This window comes from Ahaetulla prasina, chromosome 11 (assembly GCF_028640845.1).
Source record: "Ahaetulla prasina isolate Xishuangbanna chromosome 11, ASM2864084v1, whole genome shotgun sequence".
Classification (NCBI taxonomy): domain Eukaryota; kingdom Metazoa; phylum Chordata; class Lepidosauria; order Squamata; family Colubridae; genus Ahaetulla; species Ahaetulla prasina.
The window spans coordinates 21,202,611-21,217,299 of record NC_080549.1 but is presented as its reverse complement, the minus strand read 5'-3'; the positions used below and the strand labels follow the sequence as shown (position 1 = coordinate 21,217,299).

Below are 14,689 nucleotides of genomic sequence, written 5' to 3'. Positions count from 1 at the left end.
AAGTCAGAAATGAATATGCCCTCCCAATCAATTTTAAAAACAAATAATATCGGATAATATCAGATGGAGGATGTCAATTACATCAGAACTCATCTGCACATTTAGATAAAATATGTCTTATTCCAATATGCACATAGAACTGTTTTAGTAACTTCTGAGATTCCCATCAATAATGTGTAACCTTATTTGCTTTCTCCAAATTTCTCAGTCCCAAATTGTGTCGTAACAGTAAATCTTATAACAGCCTTTATTTTTATCAGAAAATCTGGGGCTGTTGGCAACGCAACCTCATTTAACCTTTCTTCCTTGCCAAAGGTACATCTGCATGAACCTTCAGCAAGCACTTTGCCAAGTTATGACCTCATTCCGTGGAGCACCTGGCGAGAAAAAGGTGCCCCTCCTAAATAGCTTGGCCTGAAAGCATGCTTCAAAAAGAGAGCGTCCAAATTAGGCTGATGCTAAAACTGTAACAGCGCCTCAAATTATAGAAGAAACTCAAACTCTTCAAGTCAGCTTGGAATTTCAGATCCAAACAGCTAATTGTTGGAGGACTTTTAGTGAATATTCACTTTAAAAGCTGATTTCTCCAGTTCAGTGATGTGGTTCACACACGATGTTATGTCATGCTCTGTGTAATTATGTTTTGCAGAATAAGCCATAACATTTGTATATAAGGGGACGCGGTGGCTCAGGGGCTAGGACATTGAGCTTGTTGATCGAAAGGTCGGCAGCTCAGCGGTTCAAATCCCTGGTGCTACTGTGTAACAGGGTGAGCTCCCGTTACTTGTCCCAGCTTCTGCCAACCTAGCAGTTTTGAAAGCACGTAAAAATGCAAGTAGAAAGAATAGGGACCACCTCTGGTGGGAAGGTAACAGCGTTCCGTGTGCCTTTGGCATTGAGTCATGCCGGCCACATGACCACGGAGATGTCTTTGGACAGCGCTGGCTCTTCAGCTTTGTAACGGAGATGAGCACCGCCCCCTAGAGTTGGCAACGACTAGCACATATGTGAGAGGGGAACCTTTATCTTACCTTACTTTGTATACAATGCTAGGCCATCAGTCATGGTCTTCAAACCACTGTAGTTGGCTTCTCCTTAACATTAATCCAAAACTAAACCTCATTAGGAATTAGCATGGTGGGTGAATCGGGTCATATGTGCCCATAAAGTTTATCTGTACCAACTTGATACTAGAGCTATACATAATAAAAAAATATAATTCACAATGTGATATACAAGAACAGGCATGGAACGTATCATGATGAACTCAAAGACCGCTAGGATGAAATAAAAATTAACTAAACAAAAATAAAAATAGCTGAAATTTCACGAGGTGTTAGCAGCCTTGTGTGCAAACTGGTTAAGACTGTGAAAGGATATGTAGGTTTTTTGCTTGAGATTGTAGAGATCTCAGGATGAATTCAACAAGATCTTATGAGATGTGGAGAAAAGACCAGTCTCTAGCAAGCTATAAGACATTCCAAGCCATGGGAGAACCATTGGCCACTGATGTATGCAAAATACATTGATGTGTTTTGCCAAGAACAGGAGTCTCCAAACTGGGCAACTTTACCACTTGAGGACTTCAACTACTAGCTGAGGAATTCTGGGAGTTGACGTCCTCAAGTGGTAAAGTTGCCAAGTTTGGAGATTCCTGGAGAAACATCCATAAAGCAGTTCTTCAGGTTGACTGTCTAGCACAGTGGCCCCAATCCTTTGGGCCTTAGGAATCGGTTCTGTGGAGAGAGGTTTTTCCACGGACCAGAGGGGATGTGGTTTTGCATGCTGCCTACATCCCATGGATGGGGCTTCGCTTGAATGCAGGGCCTGGTTTCTGGCATGCTGTGGCCCAGTGCCAGTCCATGAACCGGTGGTTGGGGACCCCATGCACAAATATACACTTCCTTCCAGACTCACCTTTTCTCCTTTTTGCCCACTGCAGTCACACTTAGTGCTTGAGGAACACCCATGGCACGCCTAGAAGGGAGAGAAAGAAGCTCAGCATGAGATATTAAGTGGTCTTTGGATATGAAGAATTACTCCTCAAAAGTTAACGGGGAGCCACAACTCTGGAATGCTTCATTGTGGAACTAAGCATACTTTAAACATGGTAGGTGTACCAAACAAGAAGCAAGCAGATAATTCTAATTACAGTCTGCAAAACAGAAAGTCAATTTCATGATAACTGAGCAATGAAGCTCACTTAACTGTTTACATTAATAAAAGGAGGGGAAACACATTATTCACTTATCAACCTATATGTGGGTCTGTAGAAAAAGAGCTGGTTACTTCTGCTTTGTAGAGATACAAGAATAGGGCAGTTTTCCCACTTCTAAGTAAAAAACTAATTGCTGGTTTTGTCCTATCAAGACCAAAGTCTTCTGTCCTCAAGATTCTCAATGTGGTTCCTTCCATGTTTCTAAACACTTCAAAAACTCCCTATTTTGATCATCCATCTTTCTGCTCTTTAATATCATTGTTCTCCTCATCCTCAAAGACTTCAGCATCCCTGTGGTCTAGTACAACTATTACAACATCACAAGACAGCTGTGTTGTTCAAAGATGCCCAGAGCTGTCACCCGTTACTCCTACCCCTAATTCTAATCCTGGCACTGCCAACCATAAACCCCTTCATGAAGGCATCTCCTTCTTCTGAGGCTTCTTAAAGCCCATCTTCCCCAAGACATTTAAGGTACAACCTCAAAGAGAGACGGATACTATACATCAGGGGTGTCCAACCTTGGCATCTTATGGACTTCAGCTTCAAGCATGGCTGACTGGGGAATTCTGGGAGTTGAAATCCACGGGTCTTAAAAGTTACCAGAGTTGGGTATCCCTGCTATAAAAAACTGATCACACATAACTATAACAGAATTCTTGTCTTTCTGTTGTTCTTTCAGCCAGACTGCAGATTAGATGGCATTTTCCCAGGGCAAGAGCTGATCCCGATCTTCAATCAATCATGCAGGTAACACACACACACACTTGTATGCTGCCTTTCATTTGGGATGATCTATATCAGGGGACTCCAAGCTTGCCAACTTTAAGCCTGGTGGACTTCAACTCCCAGAATTCCCCAGCCAGCAGGCTTAAAGTTGCCATGGTTGGAGTCCCCTGATATAGATCATCCCAAATGAAAGGCAGCATATATATATTGATAGACCCTTGCAAGATAAGCTTCCTGGACAGGGAATTCTGGGTACCACAATCTATCACAGCTGGAAGCAAAAGGTCTATGAAAGAAAGGGTAAAATTGGATATGACTCACTTAACAATGAGTTAAGTGCTTGCTTAGCCATGGAAATTCTGGTCCCAACTGTGGTTGTAAGTCAAGGACTATCTATACCTGCAAGAATCTGGGACTGCCTCATCAGGTAAATACTTGCGTGTAATAACTTTTGAAGAACAAATTAATTGGACACACCCTTAAAATTAATTAAAACATTTCCCTTTGCAAAGACTTGCACGTACTATAATTATCCAAAAATCATTTTTTTAGGAACTCTGAGTTGTAATATGACTTTATAATTGAATAAAAAATTGTGGCCAGGTTTTCTGTCTTCAGTAGCCCAATTCTTCTTCCTAGAAATATTGCCTTTGGAAGAGTGGCATGCAGCAAAATATTGCACCATCGCCTCTGAGTTGCAGATACGTTAGCCAGCCATGGAAGTTATGATTAGAGCAATCAAATAACTACATAACTGAAGCAGGCAGAATTGTTCAACATTTGTTTTCTCTTGAGAAAATTGTTTATGTATCACATTTTATATCACTTGCATTAGAAGCGTCTTAAAGTGCTGTTCATATTAGACAGTAAAAAACGAGGACAATATGCAGCAAAGCGGCAAGAAATTTATATTAATAATAAGATAGCTCAGGCAATAGAGAATAGGGATAGCTCAGGCAATAGAGAAGCCTGTTATTAGAACACAAAGCCTGCAATTACTGCAGGTTCGAGCCCGGCCCAAGGTTGACTCAGCCTTCCACCCTTTATAAGGTAGGTAAAATGAGGACCCAGATTGTTGGGGGGGGCAATAAGTTGACTTTGTAAAAAAAATATACAAATAGAATGAGACTATTGCCTTATACATTGTAAGCCGCCCTGAGTCTTCGGAGAAGGGCGGGATATAAATGAAAAAAAAAAAAGAAATAGGTTGCAACCTGATCTCTAGCCAATAGATGGAGCTTTCTACTCATAGTTGCAAAGTAGTTCACTTAAATCCAAAAATGTCCCAAATTCATCACTCCTCAAGTTTGCCAAGAGGACAATTTATAGACAGACAACTGCCAAGAAGACAATTCACAGAGAAACAATTCAGAGAGCACCAAACCCCCAAAAGACAATTCAGAAAAGTCACAGAAATATTGAGAGGAGAAATTCACACCCTTCTCTTGTTTACTCATGTCAATGTTTAAAGTTTCTTCTTTGGGAAAAAAAAATCACATCTGCATTCAAAGTTAATTCAGAATAAGTCAACAAATAAAATGTTAGATAGCAGTTTAATTCTGTTCCTAATTTCGTATTTCTTCTTATATTCTTCTCCATATTGGTCTTCTAAATATTTTGAAGAAGATTCAAAATACATAAAATATTGAGCACAGAAGGAGAAGTCTAACACTGTTCAAAGAATAATAAGGCTTAATGAAATAACTTCAAAAGCCTATTTTAACCAACCAGACCTTAAGAAGTAATGAAAAAGGCCCATAAAACAATGAAACTATTTTAGTTAAGCATCAATTAATCAATGAAAAGATGCAGTGTTTAAAATAAACATAAATGAACAACAAAACAAAAGAAATGCATAGAATATATAAATATAGTTAGTCACATAAAACGTTTCTCGAAAATAGGGCTGAGTCGAGATTGAGATTTCACCCAAATATTTTTTTTAAAAAAAATCTTAGTTGATTAACCTCATGATATTTAAATTCAGGTGTACTCTGTACTGTTCTTGGAAATATTCTATCTTGAACATCACAAGATTATTTCTGAGAAAAAATGCAGATAATTATAACACACTTCTTAATTCACTGTCCTGCAGAAAGTCACTAGATTCACATGTTGCACTGGAATTTGGTTTATTTTACAAGCAAATTGCCAAATGCAACCCACAAAACTGGGCTTAGATAACAGTTTGAGCCTGAACAAGCTTAAGTTAATGGGTGATAGCCAGGTTAAACAAGAAAGGAGAAAGAGGACATGGATTGTAGTGAAGTTACTAACCAAAGAGGTCTTTGCATTAAAAAAAAAAAGTGAGAAGCCCTTTTCAATTTGCCAATTGATTTGCAAACCCATCTGCAAATTTGCCAACTGCTCTTGGAACTCATCTGCAAATAATTGCAACTTTCAAACTAAGACCAGTAATTACAGGCATCACACGTGGATTGCCAAAAAACATCCCCCTCAGGAAAGGGTTAAAAATTAACTTTTTAAACCAATCAGCTCATTGTAGGTGAGTTGGGAAACGGGCACTGAATTCCCTTCTCCCAATTCCTCAACAACACCTGCCCCCACCCCAAGTCTAAAAGAGGGAACTCGGTTTTTAAAATCAGTGTGATATTTCTGCACTTCAGTGATGAGGTGGTTAAGGAGTGGCCCAAACCTCCAGCCTTTTGCTACACAATCCATTTTTCCATTTTTCCTTTGCAATCTCTTTAGTTCAGTGATGGCAAAACTTTTAGATACCGAGTGCCTAAACTGTGCCCACCCATGCCCAAACTGAAAGGTGTGCGCTCATGTGCGGACATACACAGACATGCACATGCCAATGCATGGAGATACACAACCATGCACATGCATGGACATGCATGTGAATGCACGGACATGCACGTGTGCGCAGCAGAGACCCAAAGACCAGCTGGCCGACGGAAGGCGGGGCATCCCAACACAAGCAATGTGGCAAGAGGTAACATATTTTCCGTGAGCTTCTGTTTTGTAGGGAAACAGATGCTCACGAAAGAAACACCACAGAGCTCTGACCTGGGGCAACAGCGCGCGTGCCAGCAGAGCGGGATCTGCGTGCCACCACCGTCACGGCTCTAGTTTCTCACACTCCTTCATTCTCAGGAGAAGACCCCAGAAAGCAATTCATCCCAGCAGACCTATTCTGATGGAGAACATGGGACAACCAGGAAGGTACAGAGCAATAGAGGTAAGTAAGAAAAAAACATTAAGAATGTGAGCTTGGCCACCTCCATCAATCAATCAGTCAATCAATCAATCAATCAATCAGGATAGAGCTGGAAGGAACCTTGGAGATCTTTTAGTCCAATCCTGTTCAAGCAGGACACCCTATACCATTTCAGACAAGTGGCTTTCCAATCTCTTCTTAAAATCCTCCAGTGATGAAGCACCTACAACTTCTGAGGGCAAACTGTTCCCCTGATTAATTGTTCTCACTGTGAGGAAGTTTCTCCTTAATTCCAGGTTGCTTCTCTTCTTGATCAGTTCCCATCCATTGTATCTTGTCTTGCCTTCTAATCAACAGAAGAAGCTCAAAAATGCCATTCTAAGAAATGGATTGAAATTCTCACACATCCTGAAAATGTGTAGAAAAACAGAAACCTCTTCTGCAGAATAACGTCTTGAAGTGGGATGAAGCTTTATGTGATAATTCTTCAAATCCTCCAGGAACATAGCATTTATTTTCTTTGAAGCAATCATACCTGTAATCACAAATACCACAGCTAAACCAACTTTTTCCAACTGGCACTGTCCACTGGCATTGATCCCGGGACACTGCAACCATCACAAATACGTTATTTTATTTATTTATTTATTTTATTTGTCACAACAGTATATATAAGTATGTAATAACTATATGAAATTGGATACAACCGAAGGGAACATTAGGACAGGAACGGTAGGCACACTGGTGCTCTTATGCACGCCCCTTACAGACCTCTTAGGAATGGGGTGAGGTCAATAGTAGATAGTCTTTGGTTAAAGCTTTGGGGATTTTGGGAAGACACCACAGAGTCAGGTAGTACATTCCAGGCACTAGCAACTCTGTTATTGAAGTCATATTTTCTACAATCAAGATTGGAGCGGTTCCCATTAAGTTTAAATCTATTGTGTGCTCGTGTGTTGTTGCAATTGAAGCTGAAGTAGTCTTCAGCAGGAAGGACATTGTGGCAAATGATTCTATGAGTTAAACTCAGGTCATGCTGAAGGCGGCAGAGTTCTAAATTTTCTAAACCCAGGATTTCAAGTCTGGTGGCATAAGGTATTTTATTGTGATCAGAGGAGTGGAGAACTCTTCTTGTAAAATATTTCTGGACACGCTCAATTGTATTAATGTCCGAAATGAGGTGTGGGTTCCAGACAGGCGAGCTGTATTCGAGAATTGGTCTAGCAAATGTTTTGTATGCTCTGGTTAGTAGTGTAATATTTCTGGAGAAGAAGCTACGCAAGATTAAGTTTACAACTCTTAAAGCCTTGTTGGCGATGTAGTTGCAGTGGGCTTTGGTACTTAGATTGTTTGATATGAAAACTCCAGGGTCTTTGACAGAGTGAGGGTCATCTACAAGGTCATGTCCACCAAGCTTGTATTTAGTGTTCTGATTCTTTTTTCCAATGTGTAAGATAGAGCATTTGCTGGTTGAGATTTGGAGTTGCCATGTTTTTGACCATTCCGACACAAAGTCAAGGTCTTTTTGAAGGGTAGCCGTTATTGTTGGTAGTGTTAAATAGTTTAACATCATTGGTGAAGAGAACACAATTACCACAATATGGTCACAGAGGTCGTTAATGTATAATATGAAGAGTGTTGGTCCTTGCCAATTGCCAACTGTTTGAATTTTAATCACATGACCATGAGGATGCTGAAAAATGGCCATACATCACTTTTTTCACCAAATGAAAGGTAGTAATAATAATAATAACAACAGAGTTGGAAGGGACCTTGGAGGCCTTCTAGTCCAACCCCCTGCCCAGGCAGGAAACTCTACACCATCTTAGACAGATGGTTATCCAACATTTTCTTAAAAATTTCCAGTGTTGGAGCATTCACAACTTCTGCAGGCAAGTTGTTCCACTTATTGATTGTTCTGTCAGGAAATTTCTCCTTAGTTCTAAATTGCTTCTCTCCTTGATTAGTTTCCACCCATTGCTTCTTGTCCTGCCTTCAAGTGCTTTGGAAAATAGCTTGACTCCCTCTTCTTTGTGGCAACCCCTGAGATATTGGAACATTGCTATCATGTCTCCCCTAGTCGTTCTTTTTATTAAACTAGACATACCCAGTTCCTGCAACCGTTCTTCATATGTTTTAGCCTCCAGTCCCCTAATCATCTTTGTTGCTCTTCTCTGCACTCTTTCTAGAGTCTCAGCATCTTTTTTACATCGCGGCAACCAAAACTGAATGCAGTTTTCCATGTGTGGCCTTACCAAGGCATTATAAAGTGGCACTAACACTTCACGTGATCTTGATTCTATCCCTCTGTTTATGCAGCCCAGAACTGCATTGGCTTTTTTAGCAGCTGCTGCACACTGCTGGCTCATATCTAAATGGTTGTCCACTAGGACTCCAAGATCCCTCTCACAGGTACTACTATTGAGCAAGGTACCACATGTATGGTACCTGTGCATTTTGGGGTTTTTTTTGCCTAAATGTAGAACCTTACTTTTTTCACTGTTGAATTTCATTTTGTTAGCTAGCGCCCAATGTTCAAGTCTGTCAAGATCTTTCTGTAACTTGAGCCTATCTTCTGGAGTGTTGGCTATTCCTGCCAGCTTGGTGTCATCTGCAAATTTGATGAGTTCCCCAACTATCCCCTGGTCCAAGTCATTGATGAAGATGTTGAAGAGTACTGGGCCTAAAACAGAGCCTTGGGGTACTCCACTGCATACTTCCCTCCATGTGGATGTAGTTCCATTGAGGACTTCACGTTGAGTGCGGTTGGTCAGCCAGTTACGAATCCATCTGGTGGTGGTGCTGTCTAACCCACATTTTTCTACTTTATCTAGTAGTAGTAGTAAGTCAAGGACTACCTGTAATTGCTCTGGATTATGAGAACTATAATCCCACACATCTACCAAATTAGAGATTAGATTAGATTGAGAAATATTCTCAATCAGTGCATGAACACTGATGATGTTACTTAGTTGGTAATGAAACATCTGCAAGAAAAAAAGCAGCTCAGAAAGCACCGAGGACCCGTCATGTCAACCCTGAGCTACAAATATTCTCCTTTATGAGAAATATTCCCACACTCACATGATTGCTAAACAGGCATCTCCATCTCTAGCAAGAGACAATGGACTGAAGCCAAAGTCCCAAATGAAACTCAGATGTTTTTTCAAAGTTCTCCTTAGAAAAACTCAAGACCAGTGTTTTACCTTTTCTTTTTTCTCTACCAACATCTGTATTCTTTCAGGAGCAATTTGTCAAAAGCAATATGTTGGCAACAAGCAGAGTTGATTCCAGTAGCAGTTCAAAGTCAAAATATGGTTTGAGGCAACCACACCCTTTCTTGACTTCTTCCTGTTCCTTTTAACCTAGTGGAATCCTGGAGAACAGAAAGATGGATGACTTCTCTCACAACTCCAGGGTAGGACAGGCACCTTATGAAATGTTCCATGTGACAGAAGTACTTGACCATATTTCCTAAAATGCCGGGAAAGATGCTAGCAAGGTGCAGAACTGGAATCTTGCAAAAAAATTTCCATCCTCTGGCTGAATGAACTTCCCAGAAAGTGCTTCTGAATTTTGGGGCACACATTTAGACCTCTCTATTCTGGCTGCCATCAATTCTCCAAAGGCTGGGAGTGTGTTAGCCCAACTCCTTCAGCTAGACAAAGGACTGTTGTGCTTGGGGTTAGCCAAATTTAGAATCAGCAAACTGGCAGCTTACATTCAGGGCCAAAAATTCTGTCCCCATCTTTCCAATGAGATCACATCTCTTTCTTTCCTTGTCAGCTTTCAATCTTCAGCCATTGTTTCTCAGAGCATTTTTGTTCAAATGATCTTCCTTCACTCTAGACTTCTTTTAGATATACTGAAACTTCAGCTGTCAATGGCATTGACTAGAGTTACGGTGCTGGCTTGGAACTGCAGTCCTACCACAGCGGGACCGTTGACCGATAATAGCAATAGCATTTAGGCTTACATACCATAGTGCTTTGCAGCCCTCTCTAAGCAGTTTACAAAGTCAGCATATTGCCCCCCCCCACCAGTCTGGGTCCCCATTTTACCAGCCTCATCAAGATGGAAGGCTAAGTCAACCTTGAACCTTGTCAAGTTCAAACTCCAGGCTGTGGGCAGAGTTAGCCTGCAATATTGCATTATAACCACTGCACCGTTATGGGGGACAGCTGGGTTAAAGACATGGAACATTTTTCACTCTTGTAAAACTTCTGATTTGTAAAGAAAATAACTACACTATGGAGGTGTTTACAGAGCACCTGTAGCTTAATGAGACCTAGTACATACACACAGTTTGGGGTTTATCATAATTTAGAAATGAAAGCAGCAATGTTTGGACAACTCTTAAGCTGCACAAGCAAGTACGGGGCCATGGCAGCTTGCCTGGCCCAGCTGTTTTCCTTTAAACATTTTACATATAATTAGACAAATCCTCAATTGTTGATGGACCAACTTCTCCCTGGCCCAATATGCTGCAGTCAGTTGTCCTATGTACTAAACCCTTAAACAAGCAATTGATCTTGAATTACATTCATATTCTTAAAGGTATTTTTGTGCTAACAAAATCTTTTTCTTCCTTCCTCCAGAAATGTTACACCTCCTTTAGGCGTCATATTTTGGAAGGGTTCAACGATCTTCTTTATGGGAAAAATATCCCACTTTCCCATTGGAAATACAAGGTTAGAAGTTCTTCCCTCGCCCAAGGAAACTCAGAGAAGATAGCACTTCTTCTTTAAGGAAAGATCTGTATTAAGTGAATTGTTTTGCTTTTTAAAAAGCCATTAATTTTAACTAGCTACGTAAGCAGCCATATCCAGAGGAACAACAGATACATTTCTATACCTCATACATCTTCTTCCCTATTTCATCTTACATTCAAGGACTATGAAATCAACAGCTGAAGAATTTAAAAATATTGCCCAACATGAAAACCTGCAGAAGGCATGGATTGGGGTTTCCCTCTGTTAATCTATGATTCACTCAACCCTGGTCCACTGAACAAAGCACAAATATTCATACAATATGCCAAGCCATAAACTATGTATTGAGAAAGGAGAATATTTGTAGCTCTGGGTTAAATTGAGGGGCCTTTGGTGCTCTCTTAGCTTGGTTGTTTTGTTGCAAATGTTTCATTATCCTAACTAGATAACATGATGAGTGCATCCATGGATAGGCAAGTAGATCAGGAGGAGATCTTGAACCAACAGTGTTTCAAAGGTGATAACCAACACCTTAAATCCGGGGTGTCCAACCTTGGCAACTTGAAGACTTGTGGACATCAACATGGCTGGCTGGGGAGCTCTGGGAGTTGAAGTCCATGGTCTTAAAGTTGCCCAATTTGCACACTCCTGCCTTAAATAGTACCTGGAAGTCAAACGATAATCAGTGAAGTGGTCAAAGGAATGAGGTGATATAGGCAAATTGAGACATAACCTACAACCCTGAGATATTCTCTTTCAATTACTGACCAACACTTCTAAGCTTCCAAACCCATGAAATTATATGGGATATTTAAAATGCATCTGCTTCTGTGCAGAAGCATCAGGTGGAAAAATATTTTGATGGCACCCCCAGTACAGGGAAATTTCCAAGATAGTCCTTTAATCTGTGTGGCAACCTTTGAATCTAGTAGGTGCAATCAAGTTGAGTCCTCCTTAGCTGATACCAGTGATTGGAGAGTCTCCATTACTCATAACAGGTAAATGATGTCTGCAAGTAGAATTGGAATGTTAACTTTGGAAAATACAAGTATATATTAGGACTTTTAACATCATGAGTAACCATGAGCCTCCTGTAATGATCGTTGGCTTGTGCAAGACAGCAGAAAAACGTAGCCTTCTGCATTTAATCAGGGGCAGAGAAAGAAAGACCTATACATGAAAGGGAAGGCAATGGGAAGGAGAGAAATATCACATGTTCCCTGTTAATCGGGCATGAAGCCCATCATGTTGCAATTGTTCCTCCACTGGACTATGCTTTCTTCCCATTATAACCTTCCACTTATGGAACGGCAGGGATGGGATTAGCAAAGCTACCAGGCACCAAAGGAAAAGAGTTGATTTAATTTAGTAAGTCTCTAATGTGATTATACAATGATTTTATCAGGAACATTTGGGATGGGCGAGTGGGGATATGGCAGAAGGGAAAAATCGTCTAAGAGTGTCAAATTCTCTGGCCTGAACTTTTGCAGTTTTACAAACAGAATTTCCTCTCAAATATTTACAGAAGGCCTATCCCATGAGCCTATCCAATTTATTCACCAAATCCTTTTCAATGAAACAATTAAGGACGTTTTGGGAGGGGGGAAGAGTGCTTTACATTCAGCATTCAGCAGTCAAAGGGGGTTTGAGCCCTTCTTCCGATCGGGAAGAAGGTCAAAAGTAATTCCTCGCCCGACATCTTACAAAGGAGGCCCTCAAGGCCTCGTTTTTTTTCTATGTACACATATTAACTCACTTGCCACTCACTTCAAAAGGAAGCTATTTTGCTCCAACCGGGAATGACATTAAGTCTAAATCCACTCATGCTGTAGAGAAAGAAGGTTTCCTTCAAAAGGAGATGATGAAAGGACTTGCTCAAAGCCGAGGAACTTAACAAGGTGCCCCATTCATTGCATTCCTACATACGGCGGTTGTGATCTTTAAGATGCTTTACATTTTGGCAGCTCAATTTATCGATCAGCTTCCACATACTGGCTAATTAAGGAAGCCCGGCAGACAGAGCTTCAGAATGCAATTGAGGGCCTGTGGCCAAGATCATGTCAGTTTGAATCCTGAAGGAGGTTCCCAGGCCAGCATAAAAAAAAGACAGGGAGGAAGGAACACCTCTGAAATTTGGATCGGGTTCACACATTGCTTGATCTACCATGCTAAGCCAAGGTTTTAACCATGGTTTCTGGAATAAATCATCACGGCTTAGTTGAGACACAATTGCAGCTGCACGGGCTGGTTTTACATGTACTGCTGAGCTTGATTATAAGTGTAGATCGTTGAACACACTATAATGCTAAAACATTAAATTAAGTTTCCAATCTGTAACGAATTGGGTTTATGCCTTGGGTTGAGTCAAAACTAGCTCAACCCAACCCAACCACACTGTCACTCAGCATAATGTATGAAACCAAGCCAGCCTGCTCACTTCAACAACAGGTGAGAAAACCAGAATTCTTGCACTCTCATCTCCATTTTACTGCCTTGGATGATGGTTAAGTTCTAAATTGACCTTGTGTGCTATTTAGGAGAGGAGAGCCCTTTGGAACTGCTGGAAGAAGCCTTCCGGCTGATGGTATTTCCTCTTTAAATGATTTAAAGATCAAGGATCTTGAGAATAAAGGCCATCCACAAATAACCAACTTGGACTGAGAACAATAGCAATAGCATTTAGACTTACAGTATATATCGCTTCACAGTGCTTAACAGTTCTCTCTAGGCAGTTTACAGAATCAGCCTATTGCCCCCAACAATCTGGGTCCTCATTTTACCCACTTCAGAAGGATGGAAGGCTGAGTCAAACTTGAGTCAGTGAGAATCAAACTGCTGAACTGCAGGCAGCAGGCAATCAGCAGAAGTAGCCTGCAATACTGCATTCCAACCACTGTGCCACCATGGCTCATTGCACATCATCTTCATTTTCTCCATTGGACAAAGAGTTCAGTTGTTCTCAATAGTTTGCTAGATGAAAACCCCAAAATCCAACAGTGCATCCGTGTTGAAACCAGCCTCCAGTTGTAACCAACCAACCAACCAACCAACCAACCAACCAACCATGAAGATGACAGTTACCTTATCAATAATTCTGCAACAGAGGCTGCTGGAAACAATCTCACTGAATGCAACCTTCTTATCTTCTTTTTCAAACCAGAACAAAAGTTCTATTCCAGGGTTGTCAAACTCAAGGCCCAAGAACTGGAAACAGTGAAGGACAGGCCTGCAGTGCCTCTGCCAGCAAAAACGGAGCTCCATTTTTGCTGCCAGAGAGTTGCAGGAGGCCTAGTAGGCAGAGCAAAGCGCTGGCAGAGCATTCAGGTCAGCACAGGCGCCATCGAAAACAAGCGACGTCAAGCTGGCCATGCCCACCCCCAAGGTCAAATACAACCCCGATGCAGCCCCCAGTGAAATCAAGTTTGACACCCCTGTTCTATTCCATCACATACATTGGAAGCCAACTAGTTCCAGGAACACATTCAGGAGGTCACAACCTGCACAGGCATGAGCAAAACAACAAACTCAGAAGTCTCCACTGTCAGGCATTTCATCCTATGTACAACTCAATTTTTCTTCTATCGGGTTTCAACTTTTGGGCATGTTGAGCAAAGATCCAAGTTACATTATTTGCACAACACTTGAAGACTGAATGGGTAGGCAATGTATAATATTCAAATACTCTTGCCTGTTCCAGTAGGTCATCAAAAACAATCCAATTTTTCACAAACAGCTGCAACCTCAGGATTTTGAGATCAAAATAAAAGAAGGAACTCCTCAAGCAAAATACAAAAGGAAAACTGCTGTAGACTCTCCGATGGATCTAATGTTTGGAACTGGATATGT

The 14,689-nt window shown here is 41.0% G+C and overlaps 1 protein-coding gene across 1 annotated transcript in view; it reads right to left on the bottom strand.

Moving 5' to 3' along the window:
- COL4A5 (collagen type IV alpha 5 chain) overlaps window positions 1–14,689 on the bottom strand; it is a 139,588-nt gene that overhangs the window by 91,669 nt on the left and 33,230 nt on the right. Inside the window, exon 3 of the mRNA XM_058196543.1 lies at window positions 1,918–1,977. Within this exon, the coding sequence (XP_058052526.1) occupies window positions 1,918–1,977 (60 nt within the window). The remainder of the gene's footprint in view (window positions 1–1,917; window positions 1,978–14,689) is intronic.